Raw genomic sequence first — 23,252 nt, forward strand, 5'->3', positions numbered from 1 at the left:
TACATCAAATCAAATGTGCTTAAATTTCAGGTTCAAAACTCTAAACAATAACTCTGAACACTGAAAAGTAGTCATAATATGACAGCCTGTAGTTCACATTAACATATTAAAGAAATCAAATGCAACTTTCCTTGTATTTTAATTTGATTATACAAATCACTATTAAAAATCCCTGTTGGCTCCTTGCTAAATATGTTGTAAGTAGCCTCAGGCTTTTATCTAACATGAATATTTCCAGTTCACTCTTGAGTAAAACACAATTTCTCATGCATCTATGAAGATGACAACGAAGACAGGTATAGGAAAGTATTTGGAGAATAAATTTCACACTCAGTATGAATTTCTGCCTCTAGCTTCAACTTTATGAACAGATTTAAAACTGGAACTGCACAGAGACCAATTTATAATCTGTGCCTCCTGATCTCGTAACTTGCAAGGTGATAATATAAACCAATCACAATGTTATTGAACAATGACAAGATAATTTGGATAATTTCTCATGAAAAAATTAAACAGTTTCTCTATTCTGCATATGAGTAGTTTGTTGCACTGCTCTTTGCACAATAGTTACAAATTGCATGGAATACAATTCACTCGGAAAACATTACACAGGATCAATTGTAAATCAGTACTTTTCTATAGGAGTTATTCTTATAAAAACTGCTTCACTTGACAGAATACAAAGTCCCATGTCACATGATGGCAGAATTATACTTTACGAGACTTCAACTAGAACAGACAATTCATCATCACATGGAAACTTCTTACATATTGTTTTTCTGTCTTTAGGCTAACGAGGAGAATTAAAATTGATGGGTTGAAGATCAGTTGCCAGCCAGATATGAAAGGAAGACTGGTAAAATCATTTCAATGTTTGACTACAATTGAAGGGTTAGTAGGAAGAGCATAACTCACAAAACACTGGAGGTAATCAACGAAAACTATCTGCACCCTCCATCTCTTGCTGGAATATGCCAATTGCAAACTTTTAACAATTTATCCCCAATCACATTTCAAGCCCAATCTTGTCCAACCACCTGAAGAAGCCACATGATATGATGAAAGCTTGACAAGGAAAAGATATGTGCTAACATTCCAGCATGTGAAAATGTTGTCATGTGGTGTGACTTATGCTTGGTTTGGTTTGAGTTGGTGTTTTAAGTCCACTTTATGCACAGTAAGGCTAATCGGGACTGGACCTACAGTTTAAAGTGGGATCTGAACCACTTGTGCCTCCACCGGGTATCAAACCCGGGACCCCTTGATTACAAAGCAATGACGCTACCACTGCGCCATGTGAGAGGCCCTGTGTGACTTATGCTGTATCCAAAAACAATTATCTGAAAAAAAGTCCACACAAATTACAATGACTATCTATGATGACCAATCTAGGTAAAATGACCCCCTTTGTACCCTGACCTACTGTAGTCATCTTCTCATTGGTCTCTGTTCTTCCCTCTAACTTGTAGCTGCTAACCACCACAGTTGTTGCATTTCACGTCACACCATAATGAATAATAGCCGATGACTAAATGAATACTCATAATTATTCTCAATACTGATAAATTAATGAATAATTCATAAGGTAGATAGCTTTTAAGGGTTTTTATAGAAATGCACACACAATATTTAGTTGAAAATTATTTCAAGTGGAAATTCTAATTTACCATAATCAGCGATTGTAACTATTCCCTGAAATCCAACTTTGTCAAAATGACATTCAAACGCAATACTTACGCTTTTGGTGATTTGAATGTTTTGGAACATGCTACACAATAGAATTCATCAACAATGTCAGTTTGAGAGTCATGTGTGTTTCCATTGCATTCAGGCTCAGCTTCTCCAAACTGGGATGCCACTTGTGCCTCGATTTCCTAGACCAAAATAAGAGGAAACAATGTATTGTAATACATTAAAATAAGGTGGAAACAATGCATGATATAAAACCTCAATATTACATTCCTGGATTTTAAATTTTCCTCATTGTACATTCCATCTTGATGGTCCCAACAGAGCAAAATGTTATAAAATTTTCCCCCATTTTAAGCTTTTTTTATCTTGATCTCCTGAAATACGTTAAATCAAGGTTCCAGTGTATTATGTAAAATAATGACAACAAATGAATTCTGAAACACACACACACAAACTTGTTTCACATGTTTCATCTTCAGAGGAATAACAGATGACATGTAAATACCGATAGTATCATGTCTGACTTACCTTCAAGCAAGTACTGTACATAAAAAAAAAAAAAAAAAAAAAAAAAAAAAAAACAGCACTAACAAAATTTAAACTTAAAACTCTCAAGTTTTCAACCCCACATTAGGGTCATCATAAGATACATATTGCTGTGTTTATTAACATACTTGCTTGAAAGGAAGTCAGATACTATTATCCCAAAACATAGCACAAGGAGTATCATGTTAAAGAAGGTACCACATTATGAAAAAATATAAATATGCTGACCAAGGCAGTAATTTATTTTATTAAAAACATAAACTAAACGTAACGTTTCAACCTTCTAACAAGGTCTTCATCAGACTCTGTATCAAGTACAAAAGTTTTGTTAGAAGGTTGAAACGTTACGTTTAGTTAATGTTTTTAATAAAATAAATTACTGCCTTGGTCAGCATATTTATATTTTTTCATAATAATGGAAACAAGGCTTAATGGTGTTATAAAGGTACCACAGTATATAAACAGAAGCATCACAAACAACTGTGAGCACATGGAAGGTGAAAAGTAGGGATGTGCCGAAGCCGATTACAGATGTATGAAAATCGGCCGAAATTGACACATCGGCATCGGTATCGGAATCGGCAAAAATCCGATATTTAAACCGGTACAGATTATACTAGTTTTACCTTCTAGTTTTATAAGATTTATTGAAAATTTGGTTATGATTAGTCATTATTGTAAAGATTTTGTAATAAAATTATTGCAAACTCTCATTCAGAGGATCAACCTAACTATAACAGTTGGGCTGAAAAGTTCGTAGGATAACATAGTAAAAAATATTTTTTTAACAAAATTCGATTTTATTATTCAATATAGTTGCCTTCGAGGGCGATACAACGATTATAGCGGTCATACAATTTTTCGATGCCATTTTTATAGTACGATTTCTCTTTAGCCTCAAAATAGGCCTCAGTTTCGGCGATTACCTCTTCATCAGTGCTAAATTTCTTTCCAGCGAGAATTCTTTTAAGGTCTGCAAACAGGAAAAAGTCACTGGGGGCCAGATCTGGAGAATATGGTGGATGGGGAAGCAATTCGTAGTCTAATTCATATAATTTTGCCATCGTTTTCATTGATTTGTGACACGGTGCATTGTCTTGATGAAACAGCACTTTTTTCTTCTTCAAATGGGGCCATTTTTTCGTGATTTCATCCTTTAAATGCTCCAACAACGCTATGTAATAATCGCTGTTGATGGTCTGGCCCTTTTTGAGGTAATCGATGAATATAATACCATGCGCATCCCAGAATACTGATGCCATAACCTTGCCAGCCGACTGTTGTGTCTTTCCACGCTTTGGATTCGGTTCATCACATGCAGTCCACTCGGCTGACTGTCGATTGGACTCTGGAGTGTAGTTATGGAGCCATGTTTCTTCCATTGTAATATATCGACGGAAAAATTCATGTTTATTACGGTTGAATATCGCTAAACATTGCTCCGAATCATCAAAACGTTGTTGCTTTTGATCGATTGTGAGCACGCGCGGCACCCATTTTGCACACAGCTTTCGCATGTTCAAATATTCATGCACAATATGTCCAACACGTTCCTTTGATATTTTTAAAGTCTCAGCTATCTCGATCAACTTCACTTTACGATCATTTAAAATTATTTTGTGGACTTTTTTGATGTTTTCGTCGGTAACAGCCTCTTTCGGGTGTCCACTGCATGCATCGTCTTCGATGCTCATTTCGCCTCGTTTAAATTTAGCAAACCACTTCTCAACGGTTGATTTTCCTGGTGCAGAGTCCGAATAATGTTTATCAAGCCAAGCCTTGGCTTCAACAGTATTTTTTTTCGCCAAAAAGCAATGCTTTATTAACACACGAAATTCTTTTTTATCCATTTTTTCACAATAACAAAAGCTGCTTCGCTCACAATGCTATATCTCACGAACTAATTATCCGGCAGCTGTGAAATTTATACACGTATCTTTTGAAGGTTAGTACTAAGTAAAAATCACATGGATTTAATTCTATTAACGCCATCTATGAGTCAGCCTACGAACTTTTCAGCCCAACTGTTAAATCGGAAATAAAACTGTACATTGCTGAACCAGGATCAGCTGTTGTATTGGAAATTAAAAAATGAGTACTCAAACCTGAAGCATGTGCTGAGAAAATACTTGGGCATACCTGCTGCATCAGCATTCAGTGATTGAGTGTTCAGTAACTGCTTGTGTACTAATGTGTTCACATGCAGAAAATAACATCTCATTTCTGTTTAACAATGTTATGTATCGGAATCGATTAAATATCGGCATCGGTATCGGTTCCAAAAATTATCGGTGAGTACATCGGCATCGGTAAATTTTCAGCTTCGTCACATCCCTAGTGAAAAGTAAAACTTGACACTTTCAAAAGATATGGCAAAGGTGGTATTGGAAGTGGGAAAATCTACAAATATTTTCAACATCAAAGTATAGCACAAAAAATGCCATTAACCTTCAGGGGATGGCTGCTTCTGCTGCTGTCTAGCCTCTTGGGGCAGGAAGGTATCAAGTGCATGATTTTTAAATGTACACAAAGTAATTCACAAAAAAAGAACTAATTGTCTTAGGTTAGGTTAAGAAGAGATGAAGGCCCTGTTGTTCGCTGATGACTTAGTAATATGGGGAAATAGCGAAGAAGTAGTCGAGACAGCTTGAGATGGAATAAGGAAATTACAAGAGCAGGAATGAAATTCAGTACAGAAAACAGTAAGGTGCTAATAACAAGAAATGTACCAAGAATAATGGTGGACATGGAAGAGCTGAAGGTAGTGGAGAGTATCAAATATCTAGGAAGCATAATTGAGAGAAGTGGAAGATTAGATGAGGAGGACAAATGGATGGTGGACTATATCAAAGTGTTTGAATACTAATATTGAACAGGGATGTACCCATGAAATGCAAGAAGGTAATATATAACCAGTAGTATGTGCCGATAATTATCTATGGAGCAGAGACTTGGACAATGACAAGAGAGAGATGCAGGCAGTGGAGATGAAATTTTTAAGGAGTATATTGAGGAAGAGTAGAAGGGATGAAATAAGGAATAAGGAGATCCGACAGACAGTGGGGGGTGGTGAAGCTTCAGGACAGGATAAATCAGGCACAGATGAGATGTTTCGGAAACATGAAGAGGATGGATGCAGAAAGACTTATCAGTAAGAGCTTACAATGCACAAGGAGTGGGAATAAGGCCAAGGGGGAGACCAAGGTGTCTGAGGAAAGAGCAGATAGTGGAGTGTGTTAGGAGAAGAAGGCAAGAATGGAACACCATAGAAAGGGAGGAGTGGTGCAACACCAGAAGAAAATGGAGAGACTTTTTTAAACACAATCACAGGACTTCAAATTTAAACATTTCGTCTCCCACTAACAAAATTTAACAAAATAATAAAAAATATTGAAATTGATTTACTGCCTCTCATGTTATTTTCCTAAAATTCTGTGAGATTTACAGCATGTATTAAATTGACTTTATGGCATGAAAGAGTTTTGTTTTTCTTTGTAATATAACACCATCAGGTTGAGTTGCTTGACCCTTGAAAAATATAAAATCGAGTTTCACCACATTCTTTATTCTTAGGAACGGAGGTATTTTTTAAGAGTATCTGGTATAGGTTGTAAGCACACATCTAAAAAAGCATTATTAGAGGCATGCATATTTCGTTTTTGATGAAAACATGAAATGTGAAATAACACATTGTAATTAACTCTAATAAATTTACATGGAAAAATGAAAAGTAAGTTCATCAGAGTTAATTTACCTATCTCCGCATAACCGCCAAACAGATATCCTTAGATACACATTGTAATGTTAATTTTTCATGTTTCTGAAAGGTGGGAGGTGAATTTTCCTACCCTGTTTTGTCACAAAATGATGTGAAATTAACTGCAAAATGTGAAATAGACTCTTAAATACGAAATTTAGAGTTAATATACTGACACAACACTTTCTGAAGTTTAAATTATCCTGTGTTTTATGCAATTCACGGAAAATTGATGAATTCTGCTTGCAATATAATTAAGCCTTGTTTCCATATTAAAAAACACTAAGTTGCTGACCAAGGCAGTTTATTAAGATGTAACAGGGTTGAAACGTTACATGTTAAGTGTTTTTACATCTTAATAAACTAACTTGGTCAGCAACTTAGTGTTTTTGAATTCTGCTGTAAATATTTGAGAAGCAAGAATGGACCCCTTTATATAGGAATAAAGTTAATACTCTGGTAACTACATAAATGTGATATTAGAAGGGGTATGTTTATTTTGTGTAATAAGTGAAATTTTTAAATCAAATTTAATATTATAATCACAATTTTAACACCAAAATGTCATGTTATATACTGCTTTTGATATGATTTTTCACAGCTATAACACCGAAATTTTATTTTATTTACTGCTTTGGGACCTAAAATGCGCTTTGTTTTGTACCAAAATTTTGCTTTTTTTATTTACCAAAAATATGTGCCTCAAAGCATTATGTATAAAACATTATGAATACATGACCATTACCCACTGCAACATGGCACTGTGCGAGACGTACAGCCCCATAGTGAACCGACTGAACCCAATGTGAGCCATTTGCTATCCTAAAAACAGTAGAAAATTTCTATCTATCCATTAGATACAAGTACTGTTGGATGGAAGCCACAAACAAAAAGTGCACTGCAGTTAAATGTATTTGTAACTTAAAAAATAATTGAATTTCATTACTAATCATTCATTTTTTATTCGTTCATGAAGTAACAGATACAGTATTACTAAACACTTACCTCTAGTTCTTTCTTGAAATTAGACATTTTCGACCATTCTGATTCTTTATAATTTTCTACTGATTTTTGTTGCCGTTGAATCTGTTCAATTCTTTTTAGTTTAGCTTTTCGAGCTCGTTCTTCATTTCTCTCTTCCAAGAGTTTCTGCAAAAAAATAAATACATTGACTGATTTGTTTTCTTACTTCGCTTTTCTACCACTTGTGCTAATCACAAAGATGGGGATGAATAGTGAAAAGATGAAATTGATGAAAGGACACTCACAAACACACATGAGCAGGACACAACACAAATCTCACAGAGAGGATTCCACAGGCTGTGAGCCTCATTTGCAGTCCAGGGTGTACTACATGGAAGAGGTTGATATTTGAGTGTTTATGGGAGTCACCCTATACACCCTGCTAAAGAATAAAGACTATACTACATACATAGAACATTAGAAACAGTAAAGAAAACATGGAGAATAACAATCAAGCATATTAGAAGAGATATTAACATTTATCGGTTTCATGGCTTTTCCACATTTGTGCAGGCGAGGTCAAATGAATTCTGCGCAATGATTAGATCTAAAGCAATAGCAGTTCGAGCCAATATTAATGCCAATATAGATATTCATGCTGATAACAATACTTGAATGTTGTAGGAAATTTAAACTGTTCAGAAGAAAGGGGTATAAGGAGTTGATGTTGATATTTCAAGGAGTGTTTAATTCGTGCCAAGGATCATTAGGAAAAACTTCTTGCTGTTTCAAACCACAGGGGACGAGGTGAATAAAGGGAACATAGTACATTTTTGGTGATGTTGGCTACTTCCTGAAGCCAAACAATCTTACTTGATAACACAATGTACATAATTGATAGCAGATTAGAAAACATTCATGCATCCTTCTATAAGAAACAAAATACATTTTCCCTCTAGTATACACATTTATTTATCAAACAATATTACATTCAGTGGCGTATTCTGAAAAATTGACCTGGTCCACAGCAACAATTCTTATTTATTGTAAATACAAGAAGTAGACCATTGAACTATATATAAAATGGAAGGACTGCTTTACGGTGCAAAAGTGAAGCCATTCTCTCGCTTACTTACACCAGGAAACGGGGCATGAAAAGCTGAAGCAGATGAATTTCTCTATAGCAGCAAATGGATTTTTACAACAGATAAATTTATGAAATAAAAGCTGTAGTTTATGAGAAAACATTACAATGAGTATGTCACCTATATTCAAACACCACAGGGTTTAAGATTGAAATAATGATATCAATGTATTTTTAAGAACTTCTTGGTAAAAGTTTATTAATATTGAGAACTCCGCACCTGCTGTCCGCATCGTGTTATAACTTGCAACAATATTATCGTTGATTGATTTAGTTTATTTTACTGGGTGATCTAAGGTCGGAATTTTTCAGGCCTTGTCCCCACATAAAGCAGCTCCGAAGCTCACCCAGCCTCAAATCAATGGGTATCTGGGGGAAACGGAAGCCAGAGCATGGTGCTGATCACGTCACCTTCAAAATGGTAGAGATCAAGAGACCTTCTTTACTTTCTTATCATCACAGACATCATAATGATAACTTCTGATGGCCATGTTCAATTTGGATGAGGGCTTCTGCAACTGTGTGTATGTGAGGTCCAGAAATTAGCATTCAGTGTACAAATAGCATGTGGGTATATTATAATTTTTAACAGTTATATATGCAATATACATTTATAAATATCTTTCTATTTCATTAATATCTTCTGTACAAGGTAACCTTGAAACTAGAAGATAAATGAAACAAAACTAGCAATGACAAACATGAAAATGCATAGGGCAAGTTGAGAGCTACTATTTAGAATACAGGTGAGAGAAGATGGAGGATATTTGAATTTGGTGGTCAATACTAATAACATGTTACCTTTGACATATGCTTCAAATTTAAATACTTTTCAAACAAAGCATCACTATTCATTTACAAACTATTAGTCCATTACAAAGTTACAGACTGAAATTACTGAAATAGAAAGATATACAACTATTAACATTAATAATATACTACATGCAATGTGTGCACCAGCGCACCAAATGCTAAGTTCTGAGAGAATTAAAATGACTTTTAAGGCATATTATTATTTGTAAATATACACAGTGTTCAGAAAGTTCATGACACATTACAAATGGCTGAATTTTCACAGCGAGACAAAGATGGGCTAAAATGTTTACAAAATGAAAGACAGTCACTAAATTATGATTAACACCATCTGCTGTTGTAGTTCCACTCATGGCCACCAGCAGCAGCATGTTCACACAAGTCCAAAATGGCAATGACACAGCTTGAGAAAGTGTTTTGCATCCATGAATTCACTTGGTCTGAGAATGGGAACAGCATTTTAGTGCCAGTACTGAAAGGATCCACCCATGTACAGTCACGGATACTTGTGGGTTGTAATGATTCTATTGAGAGTCAATGGAATTATTACAACCCAGAAGTGTATGTGACTGTACAACAGTTTCATGAAGTAGTAGAGAAATTCAAAGAAGAGGATTGTTTGTGCGGTGGTAAACGTTCAGAGTGGCTTCGCATGTCAAAAGAGAGGTGGAACAAGTGAGGGAAGCTTTCTAGCAAAGCTGCATGAAGTCCATGCAAAGGTCAAGTCGGAAGTTCAACATCCCACCCACAATGGTATGAAAAATCATTCATAAATGTTTACAAGTCAAACCATTTAAATTGCAGTTCCTGCAAGCACTTAACCCTGATGATAAGAAGTCTGCTTGGCATTCTGCATTGAAACGTAAAAATGCATGAAAGAGGAGAGTAAAAACAGCAAGTTAACATTCTGTGCTGAGGCAACATTTCACTTTTCAGGACTCTTAAAATGCAGTAACATCTGCATATAGTAATTAGAAAACATTCACACTACAGAACATGTTCAAGACTCACCAAAAATCAAGGTGTTCTCTGCACCATGTCCCACAGGAAGGTGTGTTGCCCTTTTTGCCTTCCTTGAGTGAGGGAACAGTTACTGAAATATCATTTTTGGACATCTTACAGTTAGAAAGCACCCTGCCACATTACTGCAATGAGTACCTAAAAGCAAAGAATTGCTGCAACGCTGGATTGGCCATGTCTCGGCACAAAACAAGGCAATTGCATACTGGCCATCTAGGCCACCAGATTTGACCCCACGTGACTTCTTCATGTAGGGCTGCATTAAGGAAGTAGTCAACCTACCACAGGATCTACAGGCATCACCACAGCTGCATTGGCCAGAATGACCCCTGTATCAGGTATGGCGTGAAAGGGACTATAGGACATATGTGTGCCATGTGGCTGAGGATGGACACATTGAACATTTGTAAGATGCGAAATCATAATTCAGTGAGTGCATCTTTTATTTTGTAAACATTTGAGTGCAGTTTATATTTCACTGTGACAATACAGCCATTTGTAACATTTTACAGACTTTGTGAATACAGTGTTTGTATAGGGAAGGATATACAAGGTACACACAGTTACGAGACATTCCCTATTTTTTTTATCATCTCCCTCAAGGACCTCAATTCAGAAAATGCAATTTGTATTTATACTTCGAAAACCTGTACTTCAATTTTATTATTCTTACCTTGTAAGCCTGCACCCTCCTATCACGTTTTCTAACGAATGCAACTAAGGCTCGCACTTGATCATTCCTTTTCTTTTTGGCTTCTGTTCTCATCTTCTTATTTTCCTTCTCCAGAAACTTAGCAACACGTTTGTTGTCTGCCTGCAGGATGTCATATTTATATATCCAGGAATATGGCTTCTTTGTGCAAAAAGCTTCCCAATATGCATAGAAAGGATGTACTACCTATAAAAGAAAACATCTCATTGTTTCATTTTATATCATGGAGCATGAAACATTTAAAAAAGTTTAATGAACATGATATTCATGCCACTAAAGATAGAGAAGTTCATAGCATCATCCTATGAATTCTGTACAACACAGAACGCCCAATAATTTTGCAACAAATTTGTATGGAGAAAATGAATATTATATTATTTTAAAACAAAACTGATAGAGCATACTTGCAATGTAACACACATAATGTAGAACTTTTATCTATTCTGTAGGATAAAAAGAATGCCCCAAGAAGTGTTGTGCGACATTGGGATCACCCTGTGTATCAAATAATGTTTGGAGAGTCATATGAGACTTGACATATGTCATTAGCAATTTGTAAGTATAATTTCATCGTACAGGGGGAGGGGGGGCTGATCTGCTATCTTGAAACTGTGCCTAGCTAGAACTTTTTGTACTTTTTTGGTTAGCTCAGTGCCGGGGAAGGGCAATTCACTTTTCTTTACATTTTGGTCCCGTGGCTGTTTGATTTTTGTTTTGGTTGCATCCAGGAAGCAGAGAAGCTCCTTGCTATTGTACCCATTGTAGTTGGCGAAATCGATCTGTTGCAACAAAAACTGTGAAGAAAAATGAACCATAAGTTTATTGCAGTGAATTACCTCTTTCCCCCGTAACCGCAAAATGGATATACAATGAATTCTGCATGTTTTGAATTGGTCAGTATTTCTAATTTTTACGATGCTCAATTAATAATTTGAGAAAATTATAGCTTACCTCTTCATACGAACTAGTCTTTGAGCCAAAGCCTGGAATTTCAAAGTCACTTTCCTGCGATGCAAACTCCATATCTTCTGCAGCAATCTTATCAAAAACTCCTCTGTGGAAAGAAAAAAGAATGTGAATATATTGTTAGATTTAGGTGCAATAATAATATAACCAGGGCCTACTGACCGACTGCCAGCCTCACTCCCACCTGTTGAGATGAGTCATCCAACCAGTTACAGGATAACATGTGGTAAGCACAACGAAACCCCATTTGTTGTTGTAGGTTTCCGTGACTGGGTTACACTACTTATTATTTGCAGCTTCCCAATTCCCACATGATTGGGGGTGGCCACCGGTCCCACACACTGCACAATATCACAGTAGAAAAGTTATTCCGCTTCCCCCAGGAGACAAGAACCTGCATACATCCCATAGCCGAGCCCAAAGCATGATGCCTTACACCGCATGGCCACGGTGCGAGTGAGATTTAGGTGCAAGTTGGATAGGAATTTTACAAGTACAGTAGAGCGTCAATTATCCGAAGTAATTGGGGGACATGGGTGTTCGGAAAACTGGTTTGTTCGGATAATCGAACTGTACATGTTTATTTGCCAAAAAGAAGTACTGTACAGTAAATTTATTCATAAAAACAGGCATCTCTTTAAGTATTACAAAGTAACGTACAAAGGCAACTTTAGTAGGAATATATAGTATGTGGTACAGTTTATTAAACAAAAATATGTACATATTACATACGCATTTTGCATGAACAATACACACAGTACACAAAATTAACGTTTAAAAAAATCCTTTATTTTGGTCTGTCTAAGCAAGCCTACACGCTTACGAGCAGCTAAGTCATGTACTTTCTTCATTACAGATATCTGAAAGTGGTCACTTTCATCTTGGGCTTCAAACCATCGCGACTACTGTGGGAAACTTGGTTTGGGAGTGAGGGGGATGATGGACGGTAGGGTGGGAGAGTAACAGGTGCGAGCGAGTACACAGTTCGGTTAAGCGGTCGTTCGGTTGACCGATGTTCGGATAATCGACGCTCTACTGTATAGTTGTTCTTTCCCAATTCTAATTTCTGCCTCTCATGAAGGGAGGGACACTCGCAAAGAAACACGTCTGTGCCAGGACTGGGAAAAAATTTTACATTATGCTCAATTCAATAAGAAAAATAAAGTTTGTGTGTTCCATGTGATTCAGAAAAAATTGGAAGCACAATAATCTTCATATTTTCAAGGGAATTCAATAAAACTCGTTCATCTCGAAAGTTTGTAAATGGCACTTTTGTCCTTATTTACTTCAAGTCTACAATTATAGATGAAAGTACAATCGCACAGGAACACTTCTGACAAGCCTGAGACTCAACCCTGTAAGATTTGGTGGCAAGATCTTGAGATTGACAATCTATGTGTTTGATCAGTCACATGGCCTTTATAATATTGGAAAATGGGTTCATAATGTATTTCCATTTACGGTGATAATTTTGAACATATAAAATTATAAAAAAAGGGGGGGGAACCCCTGAAGTAAGCCCACCTCCACCTGCATACATTCGAGGGTATGCACTTGATGTCCTGGTACCTATAAATAAACCAGGACATCAGTTTCCCAAATTTAACAGTTCCCAGTCTTTTTATTCTCTGTGTTTACAACTTTATTTTCAATTTAATACATAAACATAAAAAATAAGAAAAAGTATAGTATTCTATAAATACATTGGTAACTTCAAATTTATATTATTGTATTGACCCATTCTGGTGACTGGAACAGGTCTTTGGCAAAGTATTTTTTTACTTATTTAAGAATTTTAGTTTATTTGATAATTAGTTAAACTATTAGTAATGTAGTTTAATGTTGATGTTTTTCTATGTTAGTTTGTGGTTAGTTTTAGTTATCTAACTGTTGTTATTTTGGGTATGTTATAAATAGGTATGCCAACCATTCTGAAATCCAAAACAGTTAATGTTTTGAGTGTTTAAAGATGATAGGGTTGTGAGAAGTGAGGGTTTAGATGTGGGTGATTTTATAGAAATTTCTTTCTTTGGGGGCTTGGCTTTAATTAGTCCCAGTCTGGTTTCCAGATTAGGTTGCACGAGGCTGCGCATCCGAAAGATAACAGCATCAGCATTTCTCATTGGTAAGGCATTCAGCATATAGGAAGCATGCGCCAGCTGAAACAGCGATCTTCGCTGAGCGACAGTGGCCATGCTAGGTTCAATATCCGTGCAGACAGACATGGCTGCGAGATCCCAGAGTGAAATCGCTGCCACATGAAAGCATTTACATTATCACTGTTTGCATGAGTGACAAGCTTGATTTGATATTAGATTTCGTTCATTTCAAGAGCCAAGTGCTAAACAATTTTAAATACAATCCTAAGTAATTGTGCAATGAGCCGCGGTGGCTCAGTCGGTAACACGTCTGACTACCATGTTCAAGGTCCCGGGTTCGATCCCCGGCTGGTTCAAATTCGGGAACTTTTTTTCTAACGTTGGAAGCGGCCCCAGTGCCCACCCAGCGTCGAATCACATGGGTACCTGGGGGAAACCTGGGGGGTAAGGGGCATGATGCTGATCACATCACCCCCACTCATGACCGGATCAAGAAAGTGTGGGGCGTTACCCCCACACCCCCTATACGCCTTCATGGCGTAGTGCTAAGCACAGGGGAGAACTTTACCTTTTACCTTTACTATGATGATTAGAAATATAAAAAATATAATAATTAAAAATATTAGACTAAATGGTAACTAAATAAGAGTAATGTTTGGCATTCTGTGTGTTTGGTCACTTAGGTGGCCTTTATAATATTGGAAAATGGGTTCATAATGATTTTCAATTTATGGTGAGAATTTTGAACAACTTGCCTGTACACTGCATAGAAGCCCTTGGGATCATCTTCATATCCTTTATAGCAGGAATTCCTGAAATACTGGAACAAATCAAGCTCTTTGTCGACATACTCTCCTTCACACCCTGAAAAGAATTACATGTTACTTTTATTTTCAGCACTTTATATGCAATGAAATAACATAATAAATATACAGGGTGTCATTTTGATGGCACACATGGACCATGGAAATGTATAGAGGACATTAAAACAAATAACATTTCTCAGTAACATTTTTCTCGATGCATCATTTTCGGTGCTACAGTCGAACAAAAAAGCCAGTTTTGCCACCTGAATGCTGGCAACCACACACAACATTTGATTGCATTTGTGACGTTATATCCAGTTGTGAAGCGATGCATTCCAGGCTTGCCAGGAACACACATATTCTGTGAATGACTGTAGCATCGAATTGACGCACCAACAAGAAAAATGTTACTGAGAAAAGTTGTTTGTTTTGATGTCCTCTATAAGTTTCTGTGGTTGCCATTAAAATGACACCCTGTATAAACAAATTATATAAGTGGTGTTATAGCTTGGCTACTATCAAACTCAGATAAAATTCAAGTATAATTCCAGGTTTCCCAGGCAAATTTTTCAAAAATTTATGGCATGAAGTTATAATAAAAATTAAATATTATAAATTAAATATTTTAAGTAGGGATGTGAAGTTTTTGTTTTATTTTTCTCTAAATTCCAATGTTATTTTTTATTGCAATTCGGCATTATCTTTCACAGTTTAGGGTTAATTTGCTCTTATTAATTAAAAATCAGTGTTATTTTTACATGCGTCTTTACTGCTTCTTCTATGCTTAAAATGTATACATTGCTTTTGTTCGGGAAATTTGAAACAAAATTTAGTTTTGGTGACAAAATAATAAACCTTTGTGAGAAGTGATTAAATTTCTTCCATTTGGAAAACAATTTCATTTCATAAGACACTAAATATACAATAAACACTAAACCACCAAACTGCAATAAATGGTGTAACAATCTCCTTCGAATCAAACTAGCATTCTGCCATTTCCAGCTAGGCTAGAAATGACAGTCATCATACCGCTACAGGCTTTTTGAACAGACGTGTTATCCCCAATTTATATTGCATATTTCGTAGCATTTCTCACGTTAAAGTACAAAATTTGGTGTTTGCCTCCTTAACCTTTACTTTCCCAATGGTCTATGAGTGTTCCATCCACAATATAGCCTGAGTCGCCCGATGGCACACTCATGGACCATCGTGCTAATTAAACAATTCATGTCCTTTTAGGGCCTTCATACTTGTATGTGAGGTTGTAAACGCTGACAGATGTTCAGATAAAACTTTGAAATATCATACGGAAGAAAACCCACCCACCCAGTACCCCCTCCCCCTTCCTTCCCTGTCACGTTTTCCATGCATTGTTTTTGCAGCTGGGAAATAAATGCAACGCAATATATGAGACTTACGAGCTTGTTTTCAGTGTCCCAGCGTGGGTAATCGGAGCTGTCTTTCGTCAGGGATGCCAAAATGCACGGTCACACCTGACTGCAACAAAATAAAGAGCATTCTGGAAAGGAAATGTGGCGCTCTGCTGTCTTTGTTGATGAAATTCTGTGTGCCTCCCCTTCCCCTCCCACGTACCCAATAGCGTCATTGTGAGTCGCACACATTGAGGCAGGTCAGAAACGATTCTTTAGCAGCAGTTGAAAATTGTGTGTCTGCGTGCTCCGTGGCATTGTTCGTGGTTCATTGCATGTTGGCTGATTGATATTGTTTTTATTTTGGTAAGTCCTTGCTTCTTTTGTTCTGCAAATCCACTTTAAGCAAGATGCTTTAAGATGTTTTGAAAAAAAAAAGTTTTATTTATAAGGTGCAATTTAAAACTTTACATTCATGGTAATTACAATCATCTAGAAAAATAAAGTGAAGAGACTTGTGGATTATTCAAAATTTCCTTGCCACATTTCAGTGTTAACCCCCATGCTAGTCTTCTGTCAATCAATTCTATTTACTCTGATTTATTTACAAATTTCATTTTGTTGATTCCACGGGGTGAAAACACATGAAAACTTTCACTTGTTCTGAACCATAAAACGATTAGAGCTAAAAACATAACAGTAGATGTTACTGAAGTAAGTTTTGAAGCTTTCCTGGTGACGAATGATGAAAAGATTCTCTCGGGCTATCGACCAGGTGAGTTGTGAGATGTTACTGTTTTGCACATTCCCCATGCTTCGAAATATTTCAACACAGCTTAGTGTCCTACAGACAGTAGTTCCTCAATATCTCACCAGATGTAATATGTAAGTGCGAATAACCTGAACATCTTTTAATATGGCACATGACCTTGATATTATACAGAAAAAAGGATTCCAAATAATTAACAATGACACAGTATTTTAATGCAAAAAATGCTACCTTACCTCCTTTCAAAATAGAATCTCTGTTCTTATCATACCAAGCACGTTCCTGTGGATCACTGAGCACTTCATATGCCTGCTGGATGAGTTGAAACTTCTCTTTGGCTTCTTCTAAGTTATCAGGATTCTTATCTACAAAAATTAAAAATAAACATTACAATGACAAGGTAAAGTAAAATTCCCCGTGCATATAGCACCGTGCCATGAAGAGCACATTTAAGGGATGTAAGGGGGGGGGGGGTAGGGCACAATGACAAGTTCATTTAATATTCTTAACCTTTGAAAAGTAAATGTATAAAATAAAGATAAACTGCATTACAGAATGAACATATAGTTGTAACATAACGTAAAGAACCTGGGAACAGAACCACAATGTTCTGTGTACATCATAGCTTAGCACAGCGACATTCCTATAAGTATATGAAATATGAGTAAAAATGTTTTTAGTAGTGCAAAATACTACACAAATTAAATTCTAATCAGCCCAAGTTCCTTTTGTTTTATTGCAATTTCAGCATGCTATGTATGCAAATTTACATGGTTTTAACTGTGTCGACCTTAGTGTGCTGACGACGCTCTGGCGGTACATTACATGGGCAATGTAAACAAACAAGAAACCAATAAACTATAGGTAATGATTACTACCACATTTACCTTTTGTGTCAGGATAAGTGCCATTAGTTGGAGCCCAAGAGATTGTATAGGGTAGAATAGATGTTCCAGTTGAAAATTACACACCACTGGGTTTGTTTACTTTATATGATATAATTTGATAGATAAGAGGACATGCATGAAACACTTACATTGATGCCCCTTTCATTCCTACATTCACTCTCTCACGCATACTTCGGCATTTTAAAAGACATCATTAATTAATACAAATTTAGTTTTGGGTGAATTGATTACATCTTTTCTTATCTTTCCATTCACGTTTCCTTTTACAGTTATCTTATGTTCAGGTAGGAGCTTAAGCATGGATGAAAACACTACTCCTTTACGCAGATATAATTGAATGTTAATAGGTTTACCTTTATATTGTTACTTTTTGAGGTTAACTTGAATCACCGTTATATAATTACATCGACAATTTATAGTGTCAGACAATTGGAAGGTTAAGTACTTTGCCTAATTGAATGACTGAAAGTTGTACTCTGATTTAAAAGGTAAAGTGTTCCCCTGTGCATAGCACCACGCCATGAAGGCGTACAGGGGGTGTGGGTGTAACGCCCCACACTTTCTTGATCCGGTCGTGAGTGGGGGTGATGTCATCAGCATCATGCCCCTGACCACCTTTACCCCCCAGGGTTTCCCCCAGGTACCCATGTTATTCGACGCTGGGTGGACGCCGGGGCCGCTTCCATCGTTAGAAAACTTCCCGGATTTGAAGCAGCCGGGGATCGAACCCGGGACCTTTAGCATGGTAGTCAGACGCGTTACCGACTGAGCCACCATGGCCACCTGATTTACATAGTAAAATTATCACTGGTACGATATAATCACCGTAATAAGCAATGTCAATGAGTAATTTATACGCAAATATGAGAGTTCATTGGGCGTTTATAGTTACGACGGGGCTTATCTTGCTGGATCTGTTTGATGTAATCCTCTTGGAGATGTTGATGCTCCTGGCGGCGTGATGAATGAGATGACTTCTAGATCTCAGCATCTTCGAGGGAGGTAAGGGGTTGAACGCCCCCACGTGGCCTCTTTCCTGCTCTCTACTCCATCGTGTTCGTAAACAATCCCGGGCAAACTAAACAACACTGATTGGTTAGATACAAAAGGTGAGTACTTTTAAACGTGGCTGGTTCTCGAGAGGTTGTGAAAGATAAACCGTGTTTTCCGCTTCCCTGCTTGTCTATTTATGTGCTATTTCAAATGTTCGTTATGATACCCTCTCGGTCTAAGCCTTGTTAAATCATACTCAAACCATGGCATCTTACCCTTCTATCTTTGCCCGTGTAATTTGAGTTCCTTGACCTATCTCCAGCGACTCCTCGAAGAGAGGCTACCCTCTCGCCGGCTCTACATATTGTCATCAACTCTCGCTCTTTAACCTTTAATATCTCCCTTAATTCACCTCCTATCATGTTGTGTTTTTGGGATTTTGTCGATCAGGATCTGATACTGGGCTGTCTTAAATTCAATCGAATCCATTCATTGGCTCCAAAGCTGTATTTTTACGTCCTTTTTACCAGAGGATCGGCCTCCTCGCTCGGGAAACCAGCTTGTTATCCGTATTCCACAGTGCAACTCTCGGGGAACAGCCACAGTCCAATTTTTTTTATTTCTTATTACGGTGATTAATCTATTTACCTGATAGTTGGCAAGATTTGATCGTTATATGGTTTGATTTTGATTTATATCTGTTAAAACATACTGCGGAGTATTAGTGATTACATATTGCGTGTTTCCTTGACACTGGATTAATCACTTCCATATACTTCTATATAATTCTGTACTTGCCAACAGCCATTAATTTACTATTACAAAACTGCCCCTACTATCCTATACGTGAGGTATGAAGGGGTTTCCGATGTCAGTTCATGGATTATAGTTGTTTACCGTGCGTTGTTCAGATGTGCACTTTCTTCCTGCCACCAAAATGTTTCAAGATTTTGGAAATGTATGTTGTTTTTCAAACAATGACACAGCTTTTCAGGGATGTGTTGACAATGGTTTTCTGCACACATTTCAGTGATGGTGAACCTCAGTACCCCCGTGAGAAACTGGACATTTTTGAGTGGATTGTGAAGATTATCATGCATATGAATGTTTGTCGTCGTTTTTTATGCATGGAGATGCGTTATAAGTGAATATTGAACAATTCTATGTGTTATCATTTATGACGTCACACACAATGTGATTGACATCAGAGACCGAGTCTTACTAATCGCATGAGAAACAGACACCTTCATGTTCCACCGGGGTTCTTATCGCACAACCCTGCAGCAACTTGTTGTTCAGACATCACGTCAGATGAGGATTGCCTATGTGTTAGGTTAGGTAGCATTAGCATATATAATAAGAGAACTCTTCCGTAGGGAACGAAGCATTTGCAGTGATGTCATAAGAGGTAGGCATTTAACTTTCGTGTGATGAGTGAAACTACAGGGCACGCACTTGTGGTGAGTAGTATGTGATTCGTCTAGATTAAACTTGATACATTTCAGCCCTCTGCAACCACGGAGTGGGAACTGTATGCTTTCAAGGTACGTATATCATTTATCTTGAAGAATCAGGTCATGATGATAGTAATCAGCAGCGGCTCGAAGGGCAGAGACGCTGTGCCATGGCACTACCCTCAGAAGAAACTCATGCCTCATCAAAGTATTGTTAACCTTTTGGGTCCCAAGCATCTCGATCGAGATACTCAAATATAACCCTCGATCGAGACGTTGTCTCAAGGTCATAGTTTTTATGTTATAACTTTTCTATTTTTGGCTAGAATTTCGATTTTTTTTTTATATATTGTTCCTAACACATGTATTTAACAGAAATGTTTCTTGCACTTTATTTTCCTTCATGAAAATGGAGGGGAAAAGGCGGGAAAAGGGACTTCTCTTTTTGAGGGAAAATTTTTGCCGACAAAGGAAGACCGGCTTTGTTGTTCTAAAGCAATGCTTTTCACTCCCACCTGGTAACTGCATTCGAAGGAAGCTTGTTTATCAGTATCTGATGTCAAAATGAAAGTTTTCCGTGCGGGCGCAAGCAGGAGGGGGAAGACTGGTTGTTGAATATGTTGATTTGTGAGAATGGAATTTCGAGGCGCGCTGAAGGAAACTTTTGTTTTTGAGCACAAGTGTTCCACAAGTTGCAACACAGGTTACCCTGCATTGTCTAAAAATAGAATTTCAAGCAGCTGCAAGAATCGGCGCTCATTTTTCACTGCGTTCTAGCTTTTCGTTTGTAAACGTTGTGCGTAGGTGTGTGTCGTTTTGTGCCCAAGTGTGAGGATACTTTTTGAGTGAAGTGACAGACTTCCAAGGACTTTTTTGGTCATCTACGTGTTTTTCTTGTGGTGTGAAAAGTGATAATTTGTAAGAAAAAAAGTATTTTTTCTGGGGATTTCCCCCCTTTCCCCCTCCATATGTAAGCTGAATGTGCATAAATTATATATCGTCTGAATCTGTAATTCATTCTGCGTACAACAGTATATCTTTCATTTCTCTACGGCATTTAGTGTCTGAGCTATAGTCATTTCAATGTAACTCTGCATTTTGCTCAATTCCGAAGCTTGAGACAGTGGCATACAAGCCTTTCATTTCAGGGGTACAACTCGCGTTACATTGGTCATATGACAATGATGCAAATATTTTTCTGTTTCTTACATGCCAGCGATAATTTCTATGTGCATTTTGAACTTTTCTTACCTTTCATTTCGGGGGAGGGGGGGAGAGAAACCCCATTTTTTAAAAAAAAGTATTTTTCAAGGGATTTCCCCTTTCACCTTCATATGTACGCCGAATGTGCATAAATTATATATCATCTGAATCTGTGATTCATTTTGTGTACAATGGTATATCGTTCATATCTCCAGGGCAAATAGTCACAGAGCTAAAGTCATTTCAAGGTACCGCTGCATTTTGAATCTTGAATCAGTGGCATGCCGACCATTCCTTTTGGGGGTACAACTCATGTTACATTGGTCATATGATAATAATGCAAATATTTTTGTGTTCCTTACATATCAGGGGACCCCTTCTTTTTTTTCCCGGAATTTTGAGTTAGCTCCCTCCCCCCTGCCACATATATGCCGATTTCGCATAAATTTCATATAGTCTGAATCTCTGGTTCATTCCGCGTACAACGGTATATCACTCATCTCTCTGGGGCAATTAGCCTCCGATCTACACTCATTTAATTTAAACTCTGCATTTTGCTCAAAATCGGCTCTGGACCAAGCAGGTTACATGTGAAAATGGACTTGGAACTCAAAAGGTTAAATTAATACATTTATAATTTACATCCAAGGAGATTCGATTCTTGTAATCGGTCAAGCAATCGGTCGCCCCAGCCTCCACGCGGCATCGCCAGCTGTTTCGTACCCTCGCAAGGCAACGGTCCGAGCTGGCCAAGGGCTGGCCTAACCAAGTTTTCACATGTGCAGAGGGTTGTGGAAGTCTCAGTGGGGATCAAGGTAGTGGGAGGGGAAGGGGGTAGCTATAAGACACCAGCCAAGTCCATTTTTGCTTGGCACGAAGGACATAGCTGCCACCTTCAGAGATAAATTGCTAAATATGACTGATTTCTAAGACCCGTTGGGAAGTAATTCATGGGAAAGGTACTGTCTACTTTTCTGCCTACTTTTAAAAAAAACGAACATAGTATTTATCCAAAGTTAAATGAACATTTAGATATAAGATAGATGCGTCCGAAGGGCCATCCAGACTTTTATATTTTTTATAAAGTAAAAAAATTCCATGGTGTTTTGAGTTTCCTTTGCCTTTTTTTTACAACAAATGTCTAGAATATTTTCGACGTCCAGTTGTAATACGTGTGCATTGGGGGAGGAGAAATGAGAGGATTGGTTTTTCCCTTCCTCCTGTAATTGTTGTGTTTTGAGGGAAGTGTCCTGAAGTGTATAAAATATAGAATAGTGAGTGAAGATTAATCGGATTGGTGTGTTGTTACTTATCACACACACTGTTTTCCAACCGAGGATATATTAAGTTAAACATCTTGGCCAGTGGAGCAACCACATGGAGGGGGCAAGGGGGAGCATTGCGGAGGTTTTCTTTTTTTTGATTTCTTGATCACGTTGGCACTACCCAGCATAATAGCCGTCGGCTGCCACTGATAGTAATTACGCATTATTGTTGTATATGTTCCGATGATTTCTTGTGTGCATGATGAAAATCTCTTCCAATAAGTTGCGAAAGTGGTCAGAGTAGCGATGAATTTGACATGTCATGGTCACATTTCGAGGGTAAATATCTCACTCATTTGTGGTTTCCGCATGTTAAAATCACTTTCCGGTACTTAAACACATCGAAATCTGCATGTTGAAAAAAAGAAAGTTGTAATTTTGGAAGGGGTACGGTCAGTCACAAGCTTCCCCATTTCATGCATGTTCACACCATGAAGAATTTTATTCCCCCCCCCCCCCCACATTTCTTACATACTTAGAAATATGCTTTTGTAGTTAGGTTAGGCTTGCCAGGTTTGGTTCACTAGCATTTCCTTCATAATCTTATTATTTTAGGTTCAGTTGGTTACAGTCAGTTGTATTAGCATTAAAAAAAGAAAATAAGCAAAAATAAGTCGTTAGTTTTCAGAATGGAAACCGTCGATTTTCATGATTTTTTTTTGTTTCAGAAGGAAACATGGTACCAGTTAGATATAGTGAAAACACATTTAAC

General features: G+C 37.3%; 1 protein-coding gene across 1 annotated transcript in view; it reads right to left on the reverse strand.

Moving 5' to 3' along the window:
* The window catches only part of LOC145983874 (dnaJ homolog subfamily C member 21-like), a 46,759-nt gene that overhangs the window by 18,281 nt on the left and 5,226 nt on the right, over positions 1–23,252 (reverse strand). The window contains exons 2-7 of the mRNA XM_083116940.1: positions 16,894–17,022; positions 14,468–14,576; positions 11,599–11,701; positions 10,609–10,833; positions 7,001–7,144; positions 1,738–1,874 (exon numbers count right to left, since the gene is read on the reverse strand). Coding sequence (XP_082973066.1) covers positions 1,738–1,874; positions 7,001–7,144; positions 10,609–10,833; positions 11,599–11,701; positions 14,468–14,576; positions 16,894–17,022 — 847 coding nt within the window. The remainder of the gene's footprint in view (positions 1–1,737; positions 1,875–7,000; positions 7,145–10,608; positions 10,834–11,598; positions 11,702–14,467; positions 14,577–16,893; positions 17,023–23,252) is intronic.

The sequence above is a fragment of the Lepisma saccharinum genome, chromosome 2 (genome assembly GCF_977018435.1).
Source record: "Lepisma saccharinum chromosome 2, izLepSacc3.1, whole genome shotgun sequence".
Classification (NCBI taxonomy): Eukaryota; Metazoa; Arthropoda; class Insecta; order Zygentoma; family Lepismatidae; genus Lepisma; species Lepisma saccharinum.